We start from the raw sequence: 25,665 nt of genomic DNA on the forward strand, positions 1-25,665 counted from the left end.
GTATATAAATCTATATCAACAAGAGATGTGCCGGTGACACTACTACCAAGTCAGGGCAATGTACTTTTAGGATCACTCCTGCTGCGTCCCCCTCATACTCACGTCATGGCTTGGTAAATGGACTCAATCCCATAACGCATGGCAAACTCATCGACGATCTCCTGTGCCGTCTCGTCAAAGTAAACTTTCCAGGCATCGTCACCCTTAGCTTCTGGGATCTTGACCACGCCGCTCCCTTGGATGTCTGTGAGGTAATGGAACAGGTTCTGGACGAAGAAGAGAGTTGATTAATGGGGTACTCCCATCCCAGGAAATTAATGTCTGAAAGATGCAGTCTCTACCGCTGGGGCCCATACCTACATATAAAGCAGGGGCTCTGACAACCCCTGTCCTGCCTGATAAAGTGGCTCCTGTTCTATGGGAGTTAGGCCTCATACACACGACCGTTGCGTTTTTTGCGGTCCGCAAAAAACGGAAGCCGCCTGTGTGCCTTCCGCAATTTGCGGAACGGAACAGGCAGCCCATTGTAGAAATTCCTATTCTTGTCCGCAAAACGGACAAGAATAGGACATGTTCTATTTTTTGGGCGGGGCCACGGAACGGAGCAACGGACGCGGATAGCACACGGAGTGCTGTCCGCATCTTTTGTGGCCCCATTGAAGTGAATGGGTCCGCATCCAAGCCGCAAAAACGGCAGCTTGGATGCAGACCCAAACAACAGTTGTGTGCATGAGGCCTTACTGTAATGGCCGAGTGATCGTGTTCAGCTGCTAACTCCAAAAGAAATGAATGGAGAGAGCTGCCACTTCCTCAGGCTGGATGAGGGTAGGGGGGGCTCAGGGATGGCAACGGTTAGATCAGCCGGAGCTACGAATATCTATTTAACAACATGTAGGGGACAAACACAGGTGTTTTACCAGTACTGATTCTATGGTTAACTGAGCTCATCACATAAGCCCCTCCCCTGAGGAGCCCCACAGCAGACTCTATAGAGGTCCAATGGGCACCCTTGCTCCTAATGAAAAGGAGAAAGTCACATGTCTCTAGTCCTCACTTGTCCCTAGCTGGCACTTCAGGGGGCCACTGGTTGGGTGTAATTGCACCCACATTTTCAAAAGACGTTACACAAATGCCAAAATCTTCTCCAGTGACATTCCTTACTTCATAAGATACAGCTGATAGGTCTATTTAATAAATCACAGTGAAATACTTTTAAAGTAAGATGCCCACAATGTAGTCAAATTTTTTTTATTGCCCGTGGACTGAAGGTTCCCCAGAATCAGATGAACACTGCTGCTTTCAGCGCCATACCTACGCACAGACTGGGTGCGGTACTACAAGCTACAGTACAGCAAAGTGCATGTGGCTGAACTACAATACCACACACAATCTGTATACGGGCGTGGAGCAATGTTCGAAGGAATCAGCCATACTTTCCCAATCCTGGAGAAGCTCTTTAACTTCTTAATAAACCATAATGACATTGAGATGAGGCTGCGCTAAGAAAGGACCTCTGTGAAGAGAGTTTCGGAATAATTGTCCTCATCTGAAGGTCCCTGACACTACAATAATCTACATGTAAATGGCCTCTCAAGGCCATTAGCGTTAATTTAATCCTGCCTGCAGAAAAAATAATAATAAAAGGATTAAAAACCACTTTGTTTACTGCAGATCACATGACCTGGCGGCTGCCGGTCAGTGCAGAACCTGTCTGCGCGCCTGCAGCGCTCCGTATGGTAATGGATGACCTTCACAATGTATATACACCTCCGACTGGATGTATTATGAATCCTGGTGTACATAAAGCTCTCGTCTCAGGGAGATGTGCAGCAATTATTCAGCGGCTGCTGTTATTGTACATGAAGTGACATTGGGCCTCTCACTAAATGCGCTGGTACACTGCTGTGCACTGGGGGAGCGGAGCGATTTCTGAGAATTAAAGGGCAATAACTTCATTAAGACGGAGTAGCCTTATCATGTTCAACGCCCTGCATTTATTATTGTTTGCACAGTTGTATTGTAATTTGCTGCACAATCTAAGCATAAACTCACAGCTCCTCCTAGTGTTCATGTGGCCGTACCCCCACAAATGAAGGTATAACCCATTGCAGTCTATTAGCAGGCACTTACTGCTCGCTGCAAGAAAGGAACGATTGCAATCCACTGCTCTCTGGTATCAGACATTTTAGGCTAGGGAGAGGCTGACTGTCGGACAGGTGAGTGCAGTCTATTGGTCGCTGGTATCAGCCATTTCAGGCTGGAGGGAGGCTGACTGTAGTGTTAATCAACAGGGCGAGAGGAGGGAAGCGCAGAAACTCCCTGTCCAATTATCAGTACTTCATATTCTGCAGTGCTGAGAACCTCCAAAAATACTTACATCCATATTTACTATGGATATCAGCCTGGAGATGAACTTTAAAGAGGTTCTCCAGGAAGGATCTAAAGTGGCCTCCACCAGGCTGTCCTAGAATGTGAGCAGGACTGGTTGCCTCCACTTGCAGAGCTACCTAAGGGGGTGAGAGGACGAGGCCTCCCTACAAACTGCTCTACAATAGATGGTAATGATGCGATCCTGCCTACCACATCCCATCAAGTCTGAGCAGCCTGACAGGAACACCCACCAATATGTAATACATGAAAGTGCCAGGGCATAATGTGTAGTGAGGCCTGCCCTTTCACCCCCCTAGGCAGCTCTGGCAGCCAGTCCTGCTCACATTGTGGGACAAGTTGATGGCAGCCATGTTATATCATTCCAAAGGACCTCTTTAAAGTAAAGCACACCTTCATCTAATACTTAAAAATGTAATATTTGACATGACATTCAATATTCAGTCCTCCACCTTCAATCACATGGAGCCCAGGAAGTTGAGATTTAGGCTGCCATATGCAGGATGCTTGCAATGAAGAACAGAAATTCTGTAAATGACTTGGCCATCTGCACATAAGCCTGTAGACAAAGGTGTACATGCAGGCAGACTATATTGCGGCTATGGGGCCCTTAGAGAGAGAGAGAGAGCCCAGTCCTGGCTGATATAATCCTTTATCACTTTGCAGGACTCCCCATCTCCAGATGGTAAGAGACTGGCCCATCAGACACGGAAAGGTCTTGCCCTTCTGTCCTGGATGGTAAAGCTCTGCACCGTCTCTGCTACGAGGCCCCCTCTCTCCTGTGCACTGCCTGTAGAGACAAGCAAGGACCACTCACCTCATGTAGACACGTGTACTGGACGTGGTATGGCGCCACTTTCTCCTCTCCTTTAATCTCAACATTAATCTGTAGGCGAATAGCACCAGAGACGGCCGACTTGTCTGTCCTCTTCTCTGCAAAGATAGAAAAAACAGACCAGTTATACCATCCGACAGTCATATAGTCCTTGAACAGACCTATAGTAGTAGTGTCCCCATTATGGTACTATACAGAGTCTAAACAGGGCGTGCTCTGCGGGGATGTATGGGGGGACATGTAGAAACTTTGACCTGGGGCCAACACGCCAATATGGGGGCAGCCTGCAGCTGACACACTGTTAAGGGGAGCGATCTGCAGACAACACACCATTATAGGGGCATCTGTGGATGACAAACTGTTGAGGGGGGTTCACACAATGGTTTTTGCTCCCATTTTTCTTCACTTCTATGTTTTTCATGGCGGTTTTTGCGCCTGTGTTTATTGGTACATTTCTTGCAGTAAAATTGCTAGCGCCAGATCTTAGCTGAAGGTCTATGGAAAATATGAAGGGCAAGACACAAAAGCTTTTTTTCCCTGGCATTTTTGTTCATTAGATGTAGTTTTTTGTCTTTCTGGCTTTTTTAAAAAAAACACAAGATGGAGCTCTTGGCATTTTTTTCAGGTGTTTTTCATATCATCATCTCTATACTGGAAAAACACCAGTAAAACACCAGTGGGCAAAAGCCACAAAAGATCCTACAGGACTGATATTTTACGAGGAAGTATTTACTGGAACAGACACGTCAGGAGCCAAGAGAGGTGACACATCCTTTTCAACTAATGGAAAGTAGACGTCAATTTAGAAATTTCTGTAAATTTTAAATAAAATATTAATCTAAAGTGGAACTTCATTTTACATAAAAGGTATCCAAAACCTTACTAACACTTTGGGTATCTTTTCCCCGATAAGATCCCGTGTGCTCGCTGCCACCTCTAAGGCCCCTACCACTAATAACCTCCTCGTATCATCCAGCATTGTGCTTCATTAGGTCTCATGATACGTGTAGCCTTCCAATTACCGCCAGCGAGGCTCTGCACCTATTTATACATGGAGCTGAGAGATGAAGCAGACCTGAGTAATCATGCTACAAATTAAAATCTGAAGCTAGACATCTCATTAGGTAAAGAGGGAGCACATTTTAATGGTGCTCGTCCTGCGTTTGTCATATAGAGACAATGGATTCCGGGTGTCTGCAGCAGATGACAACATGAGATAACTTTCTAATGAGCAGAGGGAACGCTCTTTGCAGAATTTGAAGATGGGGAGAGTACAGATTTGTTAGTGATGTCTCATCCAGGAGCCGGGTGAAGAAGGGGAACCACAAAAAACGTTGGGTAACCTAGAAGATATCCAGGTATCCTTGGTGGGTAACAGATGCCTGGTGGGCGAGTATCCTCAGGGCAGGGGCGTAACTACCATAGCGGCAGACCATGCGACTTCTATGGGGCCCAGGGCAAGAGGGGGTCAGGACTCTACCCTCTAAAGCAGGCATGCTCAACCTGCGGCCCTCCAGCTGCTGCAAAACTACAACTCCCATCATTCCCGGACAGCCTACAGCTATCAGCCTACAGAAGGGCATGGTGGGAGTTGTAGTTTTACAACGGCTGGAGGGCCGCAGGTTGAGCATTCCTGCTCTAAAGGAACAACTTTTAGCAAATGAGGCAGTGGAAAAAGGGCCGAAGGGTCATTGAAAAGGGTTTAGGCAGAAACCCTTCTGTCCTGTGTGGGGGGCCCTGGTTTGATCCTTGCTATGGGGCCCTTATTTCTCTATGTACACCACTGCCTGAGGGATAGCCTTGTTTCTGCACTGCTGCAATCCCCTCTAGTTAAATATGCTACTACTCACTCAATGTATAATATATATATATTGTGGTAAAGTGTATGGTAAAGTCCTGGAAGTGGTGTATGTCCCACCCATGTTCCTCACTGGGTGCAGTAAGTAAAATCCAGGAAGATGGCGCTGGCTTCAGCAAACGTAGTTGCTGGAGCTATTTTTTGTTAAAGTTCAAGGGCTGGATTTTATTTGGACTGGGAATGTAGGTTTGGTAGTGGGACCTCCCCCAGTCAACCCCATTCTAGGGCATGTTTTCCCCTAGCCTGAGGGATCCCCAGGAGTAGTCCAGCTGGGATCATTAGGGGGAAATAAAAGCACATCCCAGGCTGTCAGTCTAAGGAGTTATGCCTGGAAAAGCCTAGAAAGCTGGCTGCCTTGCTGGTTAGAGAAGCCTGATTCTCCGTGTGTGATCTGCGTTCAATAGGTGAGCTATAAACAAACTCAGTGAGTTAAAACTTGGTTCACCTGTAATTGCCGAAGTGCCATAAAATAAAGCATTGTTTGCGAAGGAATATATATAACAGTACAGACCAAAAGTTTGGACACACCTTCTCATTCAAAGAGTTTTCTTTATTTTCATGACTATGAAAATTGTAGATTCACACTGAAGGCATCAAAACTATGAAATAACATGTGGAATTATATACATAACAAAAAAGTGTTCTTCAAAGTAGCCACCTTTTGCTTTGATTACTGCTTTGCACACTCTTGGCATTCTCTTGATGAGCTTCAAGAGGTAGTCACCTGAAAAGGTCTTCCAACAGTCTTGAAGGAGTTCCCAGAGATGCTTAGCACTTGTTGGCCCTTTCGCCTTCACTCTGCGGTCCAGCTCACCCCAAACCATCTCGATTGGGTTCAGGTCCGGTGACTGTGGAGGCCAGGTCATCTGGTGCAGCACCCCATCACTCTCCTTCATTGTCAAATAGCCCTTACACAGCCTGGAGGTGTGTTTGGGGTCATTGTCCTGTTGAAAAATAAATGATGGTCCAACTAAACGCAAACCGGATGGAATAGCATGCCGCTGCAAGATGCTGTGGTAGCCATGCTGGTTCAGTATGCCTTCAATTTTGAATAAATCCCCAACAGTGTCACCAGCAAAGCACCATCACACCTCCTCCTCCATGCTTCACGGTGGGAACCAGGCATGTAGAGTCCATCCGTTCACCTTTTCTGCGTCGCACAAAGACACGGTGGTTGGAACCAAAGATCTCAAATTTGGACTCATCAGACCAAAGCACAGATTTCCACTGGTCTAATGTCCATTCCTTGTGTTCTTTAGCCCAAACAAGTCTCTTCTGCTTGTTGCCTGTCCTTAGCAGTGGTTTCCTAGCAGATCTTCTACCATGAAGGCCTGATTCACACAGTCTCCTCTTAACAGTTGTTCTAGACATGTGTCTGCTGCTAGAACTTTGTGTGGCATTGACCTGGTCTCTAATCTGAGCTGCTGTTAACCTGCGATTTCTGAGGCTGGTGACTTGGATGAACTTATCCTCCGCAGCAGAGGTGACTCTTGGTCTTCCTCTCCTGGGGCGGTCCGCATGTGAGCCAGTTTCTTTGTAGCACTTGATGGTTTTTGTGACTGCACTTGGGGACACTTTCAAAGTTTTCCCAATTTTTCGGACTGACTGACCTTCATTTCTTAAAGTAATGATGGCCACTCGTTTTTCTTTACTTAGCTGCTTTTTTCTTGCCATAATACAAATTCTAACAGTCTATTCAGTAGGACGATCAGCTGTGTATCCCCCTGACTTCTCCACAACGCAACTGATGGCCCCAACCCCATTTATAAGGCAAGAAATCCCACTTATTAAACCTGACAGGGCACAACTGTGAAGTGAAAACCATTTCAGGGGACTACCTCTTGAAGCTCATCAAGAGAATGCCAAGAGTGTGCAAAGCAGTGATCAAAGCAAAAGGTGGCTACTTTGAAGAACCTAGAATATGACATATTTTCAGTTGTTTCAGACTTTTTGTTATGTATATAATTCCACATGTGTTAATTCATAGTTTTGATGCCTTCAGTGTGAATCTACAATTTTCATAGTCATGAAAATAAAGAAAACTCTTTGAATGAGAATGTGTGTCCAAACTGTTGGTCTGTACTGTGTATATATATACAGGTCCTTCTCAAATAATTAGCATATTGTGATAAAATTCATTATTTTCTGTAATGTACTGATAAACATTAGACTTTCATATATTTTAGATTCATTACACACCAACTGAAGTAGTTCAAGCCTTTTATTGTTTTAATATTGATGATTTTGGCATACAGCTCATGAAAACCCAAATTTCCTATCTAAAAAAATTAGCATATTTCATCCGACCAATAAAAGAAAAGTGTTTTTAATACAAAAAAAGTCAACCTTCAAATAATTATGTTCAGTTCTGCACTCAATACTTGGTCCGGAATCCTTTTGCAGAAATGACTGCTTCAATGCGGCGTGGCATGGAGGCAATCAGCCTGTGGCACTGCTGAGGTGTTATGGAGGCCCAGGATGCTTCGATAGCGGCCTTAAGCTCATCCAGAGTGTTGGGTTTTGCGTCTCTCAACTTTCTCTTCCCAATATCCCACAGATTCTCTATGGGGTTAGGTCAGGAGAGTTGGCAGGCCAATAGAGCACAGTGATACCATGGTCAGTAAACCATTTACCAGTGGTTTTGGCACTGTGAGCAGGTGCCAGGTCGTGCTGAAAAATGAAATCTTCATCTCCATAAAGCTTTTCAGCAGATGGAAGCATGAAGTGCTCCAAAATCTCCTGATAGCTAGCTGCATTGACCCTGCCCTTGATAAAACACAGTGGACCAACACCAGCAGCTGACATGGCACCCCAGACCATCACTGACTGTGGGTACTTGACACTGGACTTCAGGCATTTTGGCATTTCCCTCTCCCCAGTCTTCCTCCAGACTCTGGCACCTTGATTTCCGAATGACATGCAAAATTTGCTTTCATCCGAAAAAAGTACTTTGGACCACTGAGCAACAGTCCAGTGCTGCTTCTCTGTAGCCCAGGTCAGGCGCTTCTGCCGCTGTTTCTGGTTCAAAAGTGGCTTGACCTGGGGAATGCGGCACCTGTAGCCCATTTCCTGCACACGCCTGTGGATGTTTCTACTCCAGACTCAGTCCACTGCTTCCGCAGGTCCCCCAAGGTCTGGAATCGGTCCTTCTCCACAATCTTCCTCAGGGTCCGTTCACCTCTTCTCGTTGTGCAGCGTTTTCTGCCACACTTTTTCCTTCCCACAGACTTCCCACTGAGGTGCCTTGATACAGCACTCTGGGAACAGCCTATTCGTTCAGAAATTTCTTCCTGTGTCTTACGCTCTTGTTTGAGGGTGTCAATGATGGCCTTCTGGACAGCAGTCAGGTCGGCAGTCTTACCCATGATTGCGGTTTTGAGTAATGAACCAGGCTGGGAGTTTTTAAAAGCCTCAGGAATCTTTTGCAGGTGTTTAGAGTTAATTAGTTGATTCAGATGATTAGGTTAATAGCTCGTTTAGAGAACCTTTTCATGATATGCTAATTTTTTGAGATAGGAATTTTGGGTTTTCATGAGCTGTATGCCAAAATCATCAATATTAAAACAATAAAAGGCTTGAACTACTTCAGTTGTGTGTAATGAATCTAAAATATATGAAAGTCTAATGTTTATCAGTACATTACAGAAAATAATGAACTTTATCACAATATGCTAATTTTTTTAGAAGGACCTGTATATATATATATATATATATATATATATCCATGGAAAGTGCAGATATGGCTGTGTGGGTGCCCGCGGTGGTCCCTCGATATGGGACAAATTCAGTAGAAAAAGAAAGTCCGCAGCACTCCTTCAAGTAAAAAAAGTGTAATTTATTCACACATGTCAGACAACGTTTCGGTCCTCTCACAGGACCTTTTTCAAGTCAAGTGAACATAAAAGTGCATAGTGCAAAAATAAATACAACTCTACAGCATGACACAATCCATTATCAGCCAATAGAGTACTAGTGCACTCCCATTTATGGGTGGGCTACAATTCATATAATTAACTCCATCTGTTACCATACACACCAACATCAATCGGGGCATGTCAGTGATACATTCAATGATAATCCACCATCATATGTGTACATAAGTGTATATAATAAAGTGAACCGTGCAGTTTAAAAAGACCTTGACTATATTACCTTGCCGCAAGCCTGATGGAGGACCGAAATAACTAGTGGATAAGGCGTCTCTGCTTGTATCGGAGCACGCCACTCATCCGCGTCCACTGTTCCTTACTGCGCATGTATTCAACCCCCTTCTGTTGACACAGCCTCTAATAGTCATGCGTCGCCTCTAGGGTGGAAACGAACGTGATGACGCACGGCTGATCACGTCCAGGCGCCGCGCACATACAAATCTGCGTCAGCACATAGACAAATCGTCCGCGCCCCCTCACGAAACCATATCCACCATCTTACTTCAGGCAATGTTTTTGGGCAATAGTATTATGCCTCCATCTAACCCCATGTTTATCTCGCCTCCATCAAAAAGCCCGGCACAGGCAAAAAGTCAGCATACAAATATATATTTAGTTCAAACAGATCATTGTAGCTTCCATTTAATTCACCACATACAGAGAGCAGACAACATCAGAGCATAGGTCATGTAAAATGGGTATCTAGCTAACCATTCCTCCTGTCACCCTAAATTCTACATTTAACCCTTTGGGTTTTAGGGTATCCAGCCGGAAGATCCACCTTAACTCAGTTTTTTTTAATTTGCTTAATCGATCACCTCCTCTGTCCAATGGTTTAACGTGGTCTATTTTAATAAATTTCAAATCGCTTTCTTTATGATTTTTTTCAGCAAAATGCTTTGATACGGGCAGATCTCTTCTTTTATTCCTAATGGATTGTCTATGGTTATTCAACCTAGTCTTCAGATCGCAAGTGGTTTCACCAACATATAATTTTTTGCAAGGGCACCATAGTACATATATTATTGTTCAAATAGCCTAAGGCTACAAAGCTCCTGTTTCTGGTCAAATAAAACTTAACGTTTATTTCTCTCAATAAAACTAATACAAAACAGGAGAAAGAAAAGAAAGAAAAACTTTTTAAAATTTAAAGGTGCTGTGATGATACTAACGGCAGTACATTGGGATTTAATTCCCATAAGTGTGTCCTAAATTGCTTTGGGATGATTCCCACTTTAGTGGGAATCATCCCAAAGCAATTTAGGACACACTTATGGGAATTAAATCCCAATGTACTGCCGTTAGTATCATCACAGCACCTTTAAATTTTAAAAAGTTTTTCTTTCTTTTCTTTCTCCTGTTTTGTATTAGTTTTATTGAGAGAAATAAACGTTAAGTTTTATTTGACCAGAAACAGGAGCTTTGTAGCCTTAGGCTATTTGAACAATATTATTTCTATATCCTGGGTCCAAAGGGGTCTATGAAAAAGAATAGTACATATATCACCCATGACGAATCACAGGTGAGATAATGTCTTATGTCAAAGGTCTCGCCCGTGTCTGGATGTGCGAACGTCGATCCCTTGACCATCTGTTTACAATTCACGCATCCCAGACACGGGAAAGAACCCGTGCGCCTTGTTTTAAGAAACGTCTGTCTCAATTGTCCTTTGTCTGGTACTTTGGAGTGTACTACCTTATCCCTGATGTTGCCTGCTCTTCTGTATGCCATCATCGGCGAATTTTTAAAGGCAGCAACATTGGGGTGTCCACTACTCAATAAACTCCAATGTCGCCTCACTATCTTTTCAATTTCGGGACTCAACTCGTTGTATGATGATACAAACGGCAATCTATCATTAGTCTGTCTTGTTTTCAAGGTCAACAACTCATCTCTGGGGATTTTTTTAGCCCTTTCTGCATGTCTTTTTACTAACTTTCTAGGGTATCCCCTATCTATAAAAGATTGTTCCATGTTTTTCATTGCTGAGCTCATATTTTCATCTTTGTCAACAATTCTCCGCACTCGGAGCATTTGACTAAACGGCAGAGAATCTATCATCCTTCTTGGATGCCCACTAGTAAAATGCAACAATGTGTTCTTATCTGTGGCCTTAATGTTTAAATCCATATGTACCTGTTCATCCTCAATATATACTTGTGTATCCAAGTATTGCACCCGGTCAGTCGATGCCGTTAACGTAAACTGGATCTCCCGGTCAAGGGAGTTCAAGTATACGTGAAAGTCCATCAGCTGCTCCATGGTGCCACCCCAGATGAGGAAGATGTCATCTATGTATCTCCACCACGTCAAAACTTGATTGAAGTGGGGAGATACATAGACGAGACGTTCCTCAAATGACCGCACAAAAATATTTGCATAAGTGGGCGCGGCATTAGAGCCCATCGCCGCGCCCATCTTCTGCAAGAAAAATTGTCCCTGGAACACAAAATAATTGTTCCTCAAGGACAATTCCAGCAATGTCAATATAAATTGTCGTACTGGAGCGGGATGTTCTGAATGTACTAACATCTCCGATACAGCCGACAAGCCTTTACCATGGTCGATCGAGGTGTATAACGACACTATGTCAAAGGAAGCTACAATCGCCCCCTTTGGTACCTGCATCCCTTTGATTTTGGTGATGAAGTCTCCGGTATCCCTAACATAGGATCTAGCACCCATAGCATATTCTCTCAGTATCTTATCCAAAAATACATTAATGTTAGATAGTATCGAGCCCCTACCCGAGATTATCGGCCGACCTGGAGGGTCAATCAGCCTTTTATGTATCTTTGGTAATACATATATCGTGGGTGTAACCGGGGACTTCACCACCAAAAACTCTTTAAGTTGTCTATCAATAATACCACTCTGCATCGCAACAGTCAAATGTGCATCTATTTTCCTTGCAATGTCGAATCTGGGATCCCTGGCCAATGGCTCGTAGACGCCAGGTTCGCTCAATTGCCTTCTTATCTCATTAACATATCGAGTGGTGTCCATCACCACGATCCCACCACCCTTGTCAGCAGGCTTGATGGTGAGATCGGGGTTACTGGACAATCCCTCCAATGCAGACATTTCCTGTGTCGAAATGTTTGGCCTCATGTACATACTGGGATGAGCTCTTTTTCTCAACATAGCTACATCTCTCTTGACCGCTTCAGAAAAACATTCCAAGGCATGTGAATTGACAAGTGGAACAAAATCACTTTTTAAATGCAAATCAAACTGTTTCAAAGTAAGTCGACCATCAACATTGCCCGCTTCATTAACATTCACATTCATGGCATCAGTGGAACCGGAATCGAACCACACCCTCAGTTTGAGATTCCTGAGGAGGCGGTTCAAGTCCAGTTCCAACTGAAACCAATCCGGCCTAGCCTGTGGGCAGAAGGACAATCCCTTATTCAGGGCTTTCAATTCATGCTCAGTCAATGTGTAGGATGAGATGTTCACCACTACATTCGATTCTATTTTTTCTTGTTTATATTCATCTGTTTGGAGTTGTTGGTCCTCGTTAATCTCTGCGCTCTGGTTTTTCCAGGCTCTTCTATGTCTGAGCCCTCCCCAGCTCGTGGGGCGTCTCCCATAGCAACTCGTGGGCCTAAAAAAGTTCCAGGTTGACTAGAATTGAAGTCGTCATTGGCATCTTTGTTTCTCACCCATTTATTGGTTTCTTTGTTACGTTTAGGTGTTTTTTTAGGTAAAGTACCCCTGTCCGTACGCCAGGGTTGCTCCCAGACATATACATGACCAGACGTATAGTCACTCTGATCTCTATGCCACTTTGATCTTTTGACCTCCTCCAGGTCTTTCCGCATTTTCTCCAAAAAAGATTGTTGTTTCTCTAGAAATGTATCAGCCTCATTAGTGGACACAGTTGCCTTCAGCTGTTGTTCAGTGTCCTGCAATTTACTTTTAAGCACGACCATTTCCTTCTGAGAAAACTCAATATTGAGCAACATAATGTCCATCGCATATTTATTAGAAATGGCTTCAAAGCGTGCTCTAAAATCACCATCTTGTGAAAACATATTCGGCTTTAGGCGGGATCGCATGCCCCTTGGTATGCGTTTGCTTTTATAGTACTGAGCCAACGTCAATGTATGTAGCTCAGTAGATAGCAATTTTTTCGACGTGCCTTCATACTCCCTCTTGATATTGATGGCAGAGGGTACATTGAGGAAGCACGCTTTGAAGCCATTTCTAATAAATATGCAATGGACATTATGTTGCTCAATATTGAGTTTTCTCAGAAGGAAATGGTCGTGCTTAAAAGTAAATTGCAGGACACTGAACAACAGCTGAAGGCAACTGTGTCCACTAATGAGGCTGATACATTTCTAGAGAAACAACAATCTTTTTTGGAGAAAATGCGGAAAGACCTGGAGGAGGTCAAAAGATCAAAGTGGCATAGAGATCAGAGTGACTATACGTCTGGTCATGTATATGTCTGGGAGCAACCCTGGCGTACGGACAGGGGTACTTTACCTAAAAAAACACCTAAACGTAACAAAGAAACCAATAAATGGGTGAGAAACAAAGATGCCAATGACGACTTCAATTCTAGTCAACCTGGAACTTTTTTAGGCCCACGAGTTGCTATGGGAGACGCCCCACGAGACGGGGAGGGCTCAGACATAGAAGAGCCTGGAAAAACCAGAGCGCAGAGATTAACGAGGACCAACAACTCCAAACAGATGAATATAAACAAGAAAAAATAGAATCGAATGTAGTGGTGAACATCTCATCCTACACATTGACTGAGCATGAATTGAAAGCCCTGAATAAGGGATTGTCCTTCTGCCCACAGGCTAGGCCGGATTGGTTTCAGTTGGAACTGGACTTGAACCGCCTCCTCAGGAATCTCAAACTGAGGGTGTGGTTCGATTCCGGTTCCACTGATGCCATGAATGTGAATGTTAATGAAGCGGGCAATGTTGATGGTCGACTTACTTTGAAACAGTTTGATTTGCATTTAAAAAGTGATTTTGCTCCACTTGTCAATTCACATGCCTTGGAATGTTTTTCTGAAGCGGTCAAGAGAGATGTAGCTATGTTGAGAAAAAGAGCTCATCCCAGTATGTACATGAGGCCAAACATTTCGACACAGGAAATGTCTGCATTGGAGGGATTGTCCAGTAACCCGATCTCACCATCAAGCCTGCTGACAAGGGTGGTGGGATCGTGGTGATGGACACCACTCGATATGTTAATGAGATAAGAAGGCAATTGAGCGAACCTGGCGTCTACGAGCCATTGGCCAGGGATCCCAGATTCGACATTGCAAGGAAAATAGATGCACATTTGACTGTTGCGATGCAGAGTGGTATTATTGATAGACAACTTAAAGAGTTTTTGGTGGTGAAGTCCCCGGTTACACCCACGATATATGTATTACCAAAGATACATAAAAGGCTGATTGACCCTCCAGGTCGGCCGATAATCTCGGGTAGGGGCTCGATACTATCTAACATTAATGTATTTTTGGATAAGATACTGAGAGAATATGCTATGGGTGCTAGATCCTATGTTAGGGATACCGGAGACTTCATCACCAAAATCAAAGGGATGCAGGTACCAAAGGGGGCGATTGTAGCTTCCTTTGACATAGTGTCGTTATACACCTCGATCGACCATGGTAAAGGCTTGTCGGCTGTATCGGAGATGTTAGTACATTCAGAACATCCCGCTCCAGTACGACAATTTATATTGACATTGCTGGAATTGTCCTTGAGGAACAATTATTTTGTGTTCCAGGGACAATTTTTCTTGGAGAAGATGGGCGCGGCGATGGGCTCTAATGCCGCGCCCACTTATGCAAATATTTTTGTGCGGTCATTTGAGGAACGTCTCGTCTATGTATCTCCCCACTTCAATCAAGTTTTGACGTGGTGGAGATACATAGATGACATCTTCCTCATCTGGGGTGGCACCATGGAGCAGCTGATGGACTTTCACGTATACTTGAACTCCCTTGACCGGGAGATCCAGTTTACGTTAACGGCATCGACTGACCGGGTGCAATACTTGGATACACAAGTATATATTGAGGATGAACAGGTACATATGGATTTAAATATTAAGGCCACAGATAAGAACACATTGTTGCATTTTACTAGTGGGCATCCAAGAAGGATGATAGATTCTCTGCCGTTTAGTCAAATGCTCCGAGTGCGGAGAATTGTTGACAAAGATGAAAATATGAGCTCAGCAATGAAAAACATGGAACAATCTTTTATAGACAGGGGATACCCTAGAAAGTTAGTAAAAAGACATGCAGAAAGGGCTAAAAAAATCCCCAGAGATGAGTTGTTGACCTTGAAAACAAGACAGACTAATGATAGATTGCCGTTTGTATCATCATACAACGAGTTGAGTCCCGAAATTGAAAAGATAGTGAGGCGACATTGGAGTTTATTGAGTAGTGGACACCCCAATGTTGCTGCCTTTAAAAATTCGCCGATGATGGCATACAGAAGAGCAGGCAACATCAGGGATAAGGTAGTACACTCCAAAGTACCAGACAAAGGACAATTGAGACAGACGTTTCTTAAAACAAGGCGCACGGGTTCTTTCCCGTGTCTGGGATGCGTGAATTGTAAACAGATGGTCAAGGGATCGACGTTCGCACATCCAGACACGGGCGAGACCTTTGACATAAGACATTATCTCACCTGTGATTCGTCATGGGTGATATATGTACTATGGTGCCCTTGCAAAAAATTATATGTTGGTGAAACCACTTGCGATCTGAAGACTAGGTTGAATAACCATAGACAATCCATTAGGAATAAAAGAAGAGATCTGCCCGTATCAAAGCATTTTGCTGAAAAAAATCATAAAGAAAGCGATTTGAAATTTATTAAAATAGACCACGTTAAACCATTGGACAGAGGAGGTGATCGATTAAGCAAATTAAAAAAAACTGAGTTAAGGTGGATCTTCCGGCTGGATACCCTAAAACCCAAAGGGTTAAATGTAGAATTTAGGGTGACAGGAGGAATGGTTAGCTAGATACCCATTTTACATGACCTATGCTCTGATGTTGTCTGCTCTCTGTATGTGGTGAATTAAATGGAAGCTACAATGATCTGTTTGAACTAAATATATATTTGTATGCTGACTTTTTGCCTGTGCCGGGCTTTTTGATGGAGACGAGATAAACATGGGGTTAGATGGAGGCATAATACTATTGCCCAAAAACATTGCCTGAAGTAAGATGGTGGATATGGTTTCGTGAGGGGGCGCGGACGATTTGTCTATGTGCTGACGCAGATTTGTATGTGCGCGGCGCCTGGACGTGATCAGCCGTGCGTCATCACGTTCGTTTCCACCCTAGAGGCGACGCATGACTATTAGAGGCTGTGTCAACAGAAGGGGGTTGAATACATGCGCAGTAAGGAACAGTGGACGCGGATGAGTGGCGTGCTCCGATACAAGCAGAGACGCCTTCTCCACTAGTTATTTCGGTCCTCCATCAGGCTTGCGGCAAGGTAATATAGTCAAGGTCTTTTTAAACTGCACGGTTCACTTTATTATATACACTTATGTACACATATGATGGTGGATTATCATTGAATGTATCACTGACATGCCCCGATTGATGTTGGTGTGTATGGTAACAGATGGAGTTAATTATATGAATTGTAGCCCACCCATAAATGGGAGTGCACTAGTACTCTATTGGCTGATAATGGATTGTGTCATGCTGTAGAGTTGTATTTATTTTTGTACTATGCACTTTTATGTTCACTTGACTTGAAAAAGGTCCTGTGAGAGGACCGAAACGTTGTCTGACATGTGTGAATAAATTACACTTTTTTTACTTGAAGGAGTGCTGCGGACTTTCTTTTTCTACTATATATATATATATATATATATATATATATATATATATATATATATACATACATACATACATACACCCACACACATATACACTGCTCATCTACATTAGGCCTGCTTTACACTTCTATCATTGGTTACTGGAATGCCCACTGGCCCCCAATGCACGCAGCAGTATTTGTCCAGCCAAATCCAAGCATATTTGTGGGAGTGCTCATAGGCCAGTGCTTTGTCCTATAGTGTGCAAGCAGGACCACCACTGCTGGATTGCGGGGTGGTCATAACCTCTGGATGCGAGCAGTGTATAATTTGATGGAAAAATGAATCCAGCCAGTAAAGGAAGCAATATGGTCAATCACATTAGTAAGGGCCTTTTATTAACTTTCTCTACATGATAAATTCCATTAGCTGAAGTAAGATAACCCCTTTAAACCCCTGCTCTCAGTGTAGGAGTCCAGGGGGCGGTCTTATCAGTGATTGACAGCTAACTCTGCATGACTGTACATACAGATATTGCTGTCAGTCAATGACAGGACCACCCACTGGACTCCTACACAGAACAGAGATTTACATTTATTAAGTTATACCCAATCGTTCCCCATAAACTATATGTCAATCTGCTCAGCTCCTCCTGCTCTACAACATAGTGCCTGCACACTGCACTGCATTTAAATGTTAATAGGTTCCCTTTAAATTCTTATTGCCAATGGACTGGTTCCTGGACTGAACTGGCACCCTGTACCGTGTCCCTAAGCAAATTCAGTACAGATTGCAAACTCTTTGTGGCAAGATGCAAACTATACTTGATTGTTTCTCCTCCAACTGAAAAGTGCTGCAGAAAATGTAAGTATATACCGCACTATTATTCCTACAATATAACCACTGCGCCAGACATATATATGATGAGAAATATCTGGTCCCCACTCACATTATACAGCTGGATAGAAGACTTGCACCTCTCTACTGTTTATCCAGATAACAGACAATTCTACATGAGCAATGCTCAAGCAGGTTAGATCAGATGCGTATACCACGATATATAACCAATGCACTTTATTCCAGGCACATATAGTATAGGATACATATAGGCTCACCTAGGTTGTACCAGACGTCCATCTCCCCACTCAGTGTCCGAACTTCAATGATGGTCTGCCCCAGGAAATCATCCGATTCTCTCTTCAGCCTCTGCTTAACGCGAGATTTGATATCATCATCCTCATCCCAAACACGAACCTTGATCCGATCTGAAGAATTGTGGCACTCGCTGAGGAAAAAAAAAAAACGTTAAAGTTGTGTTACAGAGTATGACACGTTTTCCACCATATGCTCAGCTGTACATAAAGAGTTAATTACTTCTCTTCTGTACAACATCTAGTGAAGTACAAACATTTCAGTACAAAAAAAAATAAAATAAAAATCCCCTGAAACAACAGATTTAAAAAACAACATGCCAGCTACTGGCAGCCGCCACTAGAGGGAGCTAAGAGGCTTGCATTACTCTTGCATGCCGTTAGCGACTAAGCTCCCTCTAGCGGAGAACCCAGGTATTCAGCATGTTACCTTTTTAAATGTATGTCTATGTAGAGACTTCCTATCAGAAAACAGAACTCTTAATATAACTATATATTAAGAAATTAAACAGCATAACATTTTTGAAGATTTTTTGTTCCAGCCCTGCAAATATCCCGTGACGTCAAGCATTGCTAACATGGGAAAAATAACAAGCTGTTACTCTTCATAAAGGAGTTCTCTGCCTAAACTTCTTTTAAAAACAAATGGACTGTGTGATCTGTTGGGGATCTGGTGGCCTGTGGGGTTAAGAGATCATGTAGGCAGTAAAATCCCATGAAATTGAACCTAAAACCTTGACACAGAGAGCCATAGATATTGATTTCCATGCACTTATCAGACATCATTAGGATGCATAACAATGTTGTGTGGATTAGCATCCTGCTGAGTCTAATAGAATGTGCTGATAATGTCTCGCTGCAAAAAGGGGTCTTATGTGCATTTATTATATAGCTGCTAAAAGGTCAAAAACTTGATTTACTATGTATTTATACATTTTATGGAGTGCCAGTTGCTAGGTGAGACTGTGTACCTCTCTCCGTAGGGATGAAGAGCTAAGTCAGAACAGTCAATGCAGAGATGGTAGATGTCTAGACAGAGAAGTGTAGTGAGACAGCAGAACAGAGCCCTAAAGAAAGCTAGACAGCAAGATACAGACGTGGACAAAATTGTTGGTACCCTTTGGTCAATGAAAGAAAAAGTCACAATGGTCACAGAAATAACTTTAATCTGACAAAAGTAATAATAAATTAAAATTCTATAAATGTTAACCAATGAAAGTCAGACATTGTTTTTCAACCATGCTTCAACAGAATTATGTAAAAAAATAAACTCATGAAACAGGCATGGACAAAAATGATGGTACCCCTAGAAAACACAGAACATAATGTGACCAAAGGGACATGTTAATTCAAGGTGTGTCCACTAATTAGCATCACAGGTGTCTACAACCTTGTAATCAGCCATTGGGCCTATATATATGGCTCCAGGTAATCACTGTGTTGTTTGGTGATATGGTGTGTACCACACTCGACATGGACCAGAGGAAGCAAAGGAAAGAGCTGTCTCAAGAGATCAGAAAGAAAATTATAGACAAGCATGTTAAAGGTAAAGGCTATAAGACCATCTCCAAGCAACTAGATGTTCCTGTGAGTACAGTTGCACATATTATTCATAAGTTTAAGATCCATGGGACTGTAGCCAACCTCCCTGGACGTGGCCGCAGGAGGAAAATTGATGACAAATCTAAGAGACGGATAATCCGAATGGTAACAAAAGAGCCTAGAAAGACTTCTAAAGAGATTCAAGGTGAACTTCATGCTCAAGGAACATCAGTGTCAGATCGCACCATCCGTCGTTGTTTGAGCCAAAGTGGACTACATGGGAGACGACCAAGGAGGACACCATTGTTGAAAACGAATCATAAAAAAGCAAGACTGGAATATGCCAAACTACATGTTGACAAGCCACAAAGCTTCTGGGAGAATGTCCTGTGGACAGATGAGACAAAAATCGAAGTTTTTGCCAAGGCACATCAGCTGTATGTTCACAGACGAAAAAATGAAGCATATCAAGAAAAGAACACTGTCCCTACTGTGAAACATGGAGGAGGCTCTGTTATGTTCTGGGGCTGCTTTGCTGCGTCTGGCACAGGGTGTCTTGAATCTGTGCAGGGTACAATGAAATCTCAAGACTATCAAGGAATTCTAGAGAGAAATGTACTAGCCAGTGTCAGAAAGCTTGGTCTCAGTCGCAGGTCATGGGTCTTGCAACAGGACAATGACCCAAAACACACCGCTAAAAACACCCAAGAATGGCTAAGAGGAAAAAATTGGACTATTCTAAAGTGGCCTTCTATGAGCCCTGACCTCAATCCTATTGAGCATCTTTGGAAGGAGCTGAAACATGCAGTCTGGAAAAGGCACCCTTCAAACCGGACACAACTGGAGCAGTTTGCTCATGAGGAGTGGGCCAAAATACCTGCTGAGAGGTGCAGATGTCTCATTGACAGTTACAGGAAGCGTTTGATTGCAGTGATTGCCTCAAAAGGTTGCGCAACAAAATATTAAGTTAGGGGTACCATCATTTTTGTCCATGCCTGTTTCATGAGTTTATTTTTTTACATAATTCTGTTGAAGCATGGTTGAAAAACAATGTCTGACTTTCATTGGTTAACATTTATAGAATTTTAATTTATTATTACTTTTGTCAGATTAAAGTTATTTCTGTGACCATTGTGACTTTTTCTTTCATTGACCAAAGGGTACCAACAATTTTGTCCACGTCTGTATATTTGAAAAGCATTCCAGTGTTGAGAGGAGGTGCATGCAGAAGCTCTATGGAGATAAACTGCTTAGCAACATTCCTATAAATCTCCGCTGCAAACCTGTTCAGGAGATTTAAGTCTTCTGGTGCCTGGATAAACTACCACTATTCTACATCCAGCCATGGAAACCCGTAGTAATATTAACTGTGAGTACGGCAACCTGGGCAAAAGGTACAGAACTTAGTCTGACGTTGTAGGCCGCCCCGTGGTTGCACAGAGAAAGAGAAGTGTTGCACCCTTATTTCTGAAGGCTTATGCTAAAGAGAAGCTAGAGAAGTGCAGTAATTATTATTTACCAGAAAACTCCTTTAAAGAGACCTCTTGGCTTATTCATTGTTACTGCAGCCCTGTAACCGGTAAGAACGATGGAAATTGCACATGTGTAAGAACTGCCAGTCCATCTCTGCCGAGAACTGTGAATGCTGCAATTGAACCTTACTGCAATTAAAGAACTTTTCTACTGTTAAAACTGCCTCATCGTTGCTTCCCCCTCCGCTGCAGGGGACCCGGCCTTGCACCTCACATATCATCACCACTAAGGGCAACCCAAACCACCATCAGGCAGGAAAAACTCCAGAACCAGGGTGTACGCCAGGGGGAAGAAAAGTGCGCCCTTACAATCACTACACAGTGAGTAGCAACTACAACTACCATCACTCCTATCCTCTCTCCATCTCCTGGGATTGCTGCAATAAGTTATCGCCTTACATGGACTATAGACATATTTTTCAGTTTGGTCACATTGTACACTGCATGCGACATCCAGTCCCACAGCCTCAAAAACCTAAGAAGTGCTCGGTCAGTAGCCTTTGGCCCGCTACACATGGGGGGTTAGCGAGCCCACCCTGCAGATCTTCTGCTGTAATAACGAAGACTTCCCGCCTGGTGTTAATTAGAAGCAAGCTCTTCTCAGCAGTAGCTGTGCTCTCAGCCCTGGCATGGGATCTCTCTGGTAAGAAATAACCCCACACTCTGACAGAGCGGGGATGATCAGATGCATTTAGAAGCCCAGCGTCCCAGGGGCAGCAACTCGTCAAAATACATCTAAAGCCGACAACACACACAGAGGCGAAGAAATAAAATATGCAAATCACATTCCAGCTCCAAAGCGAGCGTAATCACATCTTCATGTACTGCTCAGAGAGAAGGCTGCGTACAGAGGATCAGGAATGAAAGAGAAATCGTCTTTATGGGCCCACAGTGCCGCATCTCAATGGGCCCCCATCCCCCGAGTATGGACGGTGCAATATCAGGGCTAAATAGTGACCCAAATCGAATTGAGTGAATGGGAAAAGTAGCTGCAATTGTCTACAATCAAGCTGTGATTCAATGAATTCCTATGGGTGCAAATCTCATACCTCCCAACATTTGAACTTCCATTTGTGGGATATTTTAAAGGGGATGTCCATTCTATAGATGGCCTATCCTCAGGATAGACCATCAATATCTGATCGGCTGAGGTGCCAGAGTGGAAGGAGCTAGTAACTGCAGCACTGCTCCCATTCACTACAATGGGAGCAGTGCTGCAGTAACCATCTCTGTCCACTACATGATGGATGGGGCTGTGGAGTTCTAGCGCCAGAGCTACCCTTAATCAGCTGATCGGCAGGGGTGCCGGATATTGAGGGCCTATCCCAAGAATGTGCCCTCAATAGTAAAATGTTGGACGACCCCTTTAAGCCTTTCCCTGGAGTGCTGCCAAAACCTCCAAGAAACTCCTCCTTTTAAGACCATTTGCATAAGCCACACCCCTTTTGAAGCCCATTTCTAAGGACTACTATAAAGGGGCATTCACACGACTGTGTCCGTTTTGTGGTCTGCAAAACACGGAAACCGGCCGTTTGAATCCCGCATTTTCATGATCATATTTATAGGGGTGGCCATCTTGCATGAGGTATTAACAGCATTTAGAGATATACTTTATGGCAGCCACAAGGGCCATATGCCTTTGTGTTTTTTTACTATGTTAGGCCCCATTCATTTGACCGTATTTTTGCTCCGCATCCCACGTGCCTTCTTTTGCCGACTGGATGTGGACCCATTCTTTTCAAGGGGGCCACAAAAGATGCAGACAGCACACCGTAAAAAAATTGAATATAGGATAGGACAGTTCTATAGAGGGAGGGATGTTCCATTTTGCAAAATGCGGAACGCACATGGTAAAAAAAAACAAGCTAACTTTATTCTACAGGTCGTTATGAATACAAAGATACCAAGTAAGTTGTTTTTTACGGTTTAACACTTCTGTGTGATAAAACCATGTTTTTTTGGAAAGTCATTTTTATGTTGCTTGCATTTAGAAAGTCATAAATTTATTTTGCCGTCAAAGTAGTCATGTGGGGGATGCAAAAAAAAAAAAAAAGATTTTTACCAATATTTTTTGCATTTTTCTTCTTGCTGTTTACTGCGTGATAAAAATAAGTCATTGTTATTCTATGGCTGCACCGGGATTTGAGGCAGAAAATCATAAACCTGAAACTGCAATAAGCAGAAGCAGAGTGTTAAATGCGTCTTTGCTGAATCCGTCTCTCCACATGAATTCTGCAAGATATGTCGGAAGCAAATCACGAAGAAACACCCACTTTCGTCTTGATACCAGCCGTCCATTTATTCCAGTAAGACTCTATATATTGAAGGTGGACACCAGTTGGAGAAAGAAATCTGGATCACGGTGATTGACACGTTCGTGACTCAAATTCAATGGCGGCTGAATCTTGTAGGCCACCGAGGAATCACATTGCACCGCCTAACCTGGGCGCACCACACGGACTCATGGACATGACCGCATCCATTTTGCGGTTCGAAAAATATGGATGTGGTCATTGTGCCACACACATTTTTTTGGGGAACCATTGACATCAATGGGTCCGTGGTCAGCATTTTGCAGACCTATTCTCTTTTTGCGGAACGGACATACGGAAACAGAAAACTCACAGATTATCCATGTGCTTTCCGCATCCATATGTCCATTCTGCAAAAGGATACAACGCCCTATACTGGTCCGCAAAATGCGAAACTGAAGTAAATGGGTCCACGAAAAATTGCAGACTGCAAAATACATACAGTTATTTGCATGAGGCCTAATAGGAAGGAGGGTTGCAGCCCATCCATATACCCAACAGCTGGCGTCTCCACAATCACAAAGACCTATATTCTGAGGCCATTGGTAATATGAAAACAGACACTACATACTTCTCCATAAAAGGTATAAAGGTAAGTGATGCAGATGGTTTTTCAGAGGTTTCCAGACACCAGAGGTAAGTAATATTTAGGCACTTTTTCAGAGATGTGTGACTTTTCGAAGACCCCTTTCTGATGGACGTCCACGATGATGCTCAGTTCTTGCTAATACACTTCCAAGAATATCCATCAGAACATTGGCGACAAGCGATCCAACGCAGAGGTTGGCGGCAGTTTTCACAGTCCAGATTGCGGGTAAATAGTGCTGTTTTATTATGAGCTCGATGACATTGGGGTTATTCTTACCAGCTGTATTGGGCTGGGATGTGTTTTCAATAGAAATGTCCATCCTTTTTGAGGGCAAAAAAAAAAAAGGCAATTTAGCAGGTAGTGCCCTTTGCCACATAATCCTAGATAGGATGAGAAGGTACGGTGGAGCAGCTGCCCATAGCAACCAATCAGAATATTACTTTATTTCATTTATTATACTCACTTATATAGCGCTACAAAATTCTGCAGCGCTTTACAGACATTTGCATTTTCTCCAATGGGGCTCAAAGTCTAAGGTCCCTATCAGTATGTCTTTGGAGTGTGGGAGGAAATCAGAGTACCTGGAGGAAATCACGCAAACACGGGGAGAACATACAAACTCCATGCAGATGTTGTCCATGGTTGGATTCCAACCTGGGACCCCAACGTTGCAAGGCACCAGTGATAACCACTTTTATTTTCAAAGGGCCCTTGGAAAGATGAGAGCCGAAACTTGCTGATGTCATCAGACCGCAGGATTTGTAACTAAATAGTTGCCACTATTACCCCTTCAAGACATCCGCCATACATGTAATACGGATGTGCACACTTTAAAGATTGCATACCCCTCAGATTTCTGCCGATTTACACAGAAGACACTTTTGGGCTAATATCTGCGATTGGCAATATCGCCAATTGCAGACATTCCACCCTTCAGATTATGTGCTCATTTGTGGCCACAGCACCTGAAAAGGCTTTCCCTGGGAGCGCTTCAATTGGGGTAGCCATTCTTTCCCTGTAGTAGGCTCTGTGCCTCTGAAGGATCAGAAGCTACCATAGCGATAGTTCCTATGAAGCCCTATGGTCTATACCATAGACTTCAATAGCAATTCATTACAAACTATAATAGAAGCATGTCCCCAAAGGGAACTTAATATAAGTGAAAAAAGATTAAAAAAAAAAAAAACATCATAAGCCCCGCCATCTCCCAAAATGCCCGAACTATAACAATGTAAGAGGTATTTATCCCGTATGGTAAATGTAATGGAAAAAATATATATTAAAATTATCTAAATAGTCATCAAAGAGGCCCTGTAAAAAAATGAGTCCTCATACAGCTCCGTAGGGGGGCAGAATATGGAAATGGAAAGAAAAAAAAAAGTTTTTATCTTTTTCTATGTACTAAAACACAAGAAAAACTAGACAAATGTGGTATCAATGTAATCGTACTGACCCAGAGAATGAAGGTCACAGATCATTTTTACCACATAGGAAATGCCGTAAAAACAAAACCAGAAAAACTATGGTGGAAGTACTTTTTTTTCCAACATGATCTGCACTCGATCTGTGAATGAACTGTACGTACTCTGCACCACTGCTGCAAAGGAGACGGCGCGCAGGTCATTTTGAAGAGAAAGCAGCGCTTGTACGAGCACCAGTAACCCTTCAAGCATCTGATCAGTAGGAGTGTGGTGCA

The 25,665-nt window shown here is 43.2% G+C and overlaps 1 protein-coding gene across 2 annotated transcripts in view; it reads right to left on the reverse strand.

Annotated features, from left to right (window-relative positions):
- UNC13B (unc-13 homolog B) overlaps positions 1–25,665 on the reverse strand; it is a 339,965-nt gene that overhangs the window by 62,806 nt on the left and 251,494 nt on the right. For both annotated transcript variants that reach the window (XM_044276260.1, XM_044276259.1), the window contains exons 18-20: positions 17,959–18,128; positions 3,206–3,321; positions 103–266 (exon numbers count right to left, since the gene is read on the reverse strand). In XM_044276260.1, coding sequence (XP_044132195.1) covers positions 103–266; positions 3,206–3,321; positions 17,959–18,128 — 450 coding nt within the window. The remainder of the gene's footprint in view (positions 1–102; positions 267–3,205; positions 3,322–17,958; positions 18,129–25,665) is intronic.

This window comes from Bufo gargarizans, chromosome 1, assembly GCF_014858855.1.
Source record: "Bufo gargarizans isolate SCDJY-AF-19 chromosome 1, ASM1485885v1, whole genome shotgun sequence".
In the NCBI taxonomy this organism is placed as follows: domain Eukaryota; kingdom Metazoa; phylum Chordata; class Amphibia; order Anura; family Bufonidae; genus Bufo; species Bufo gargarizans.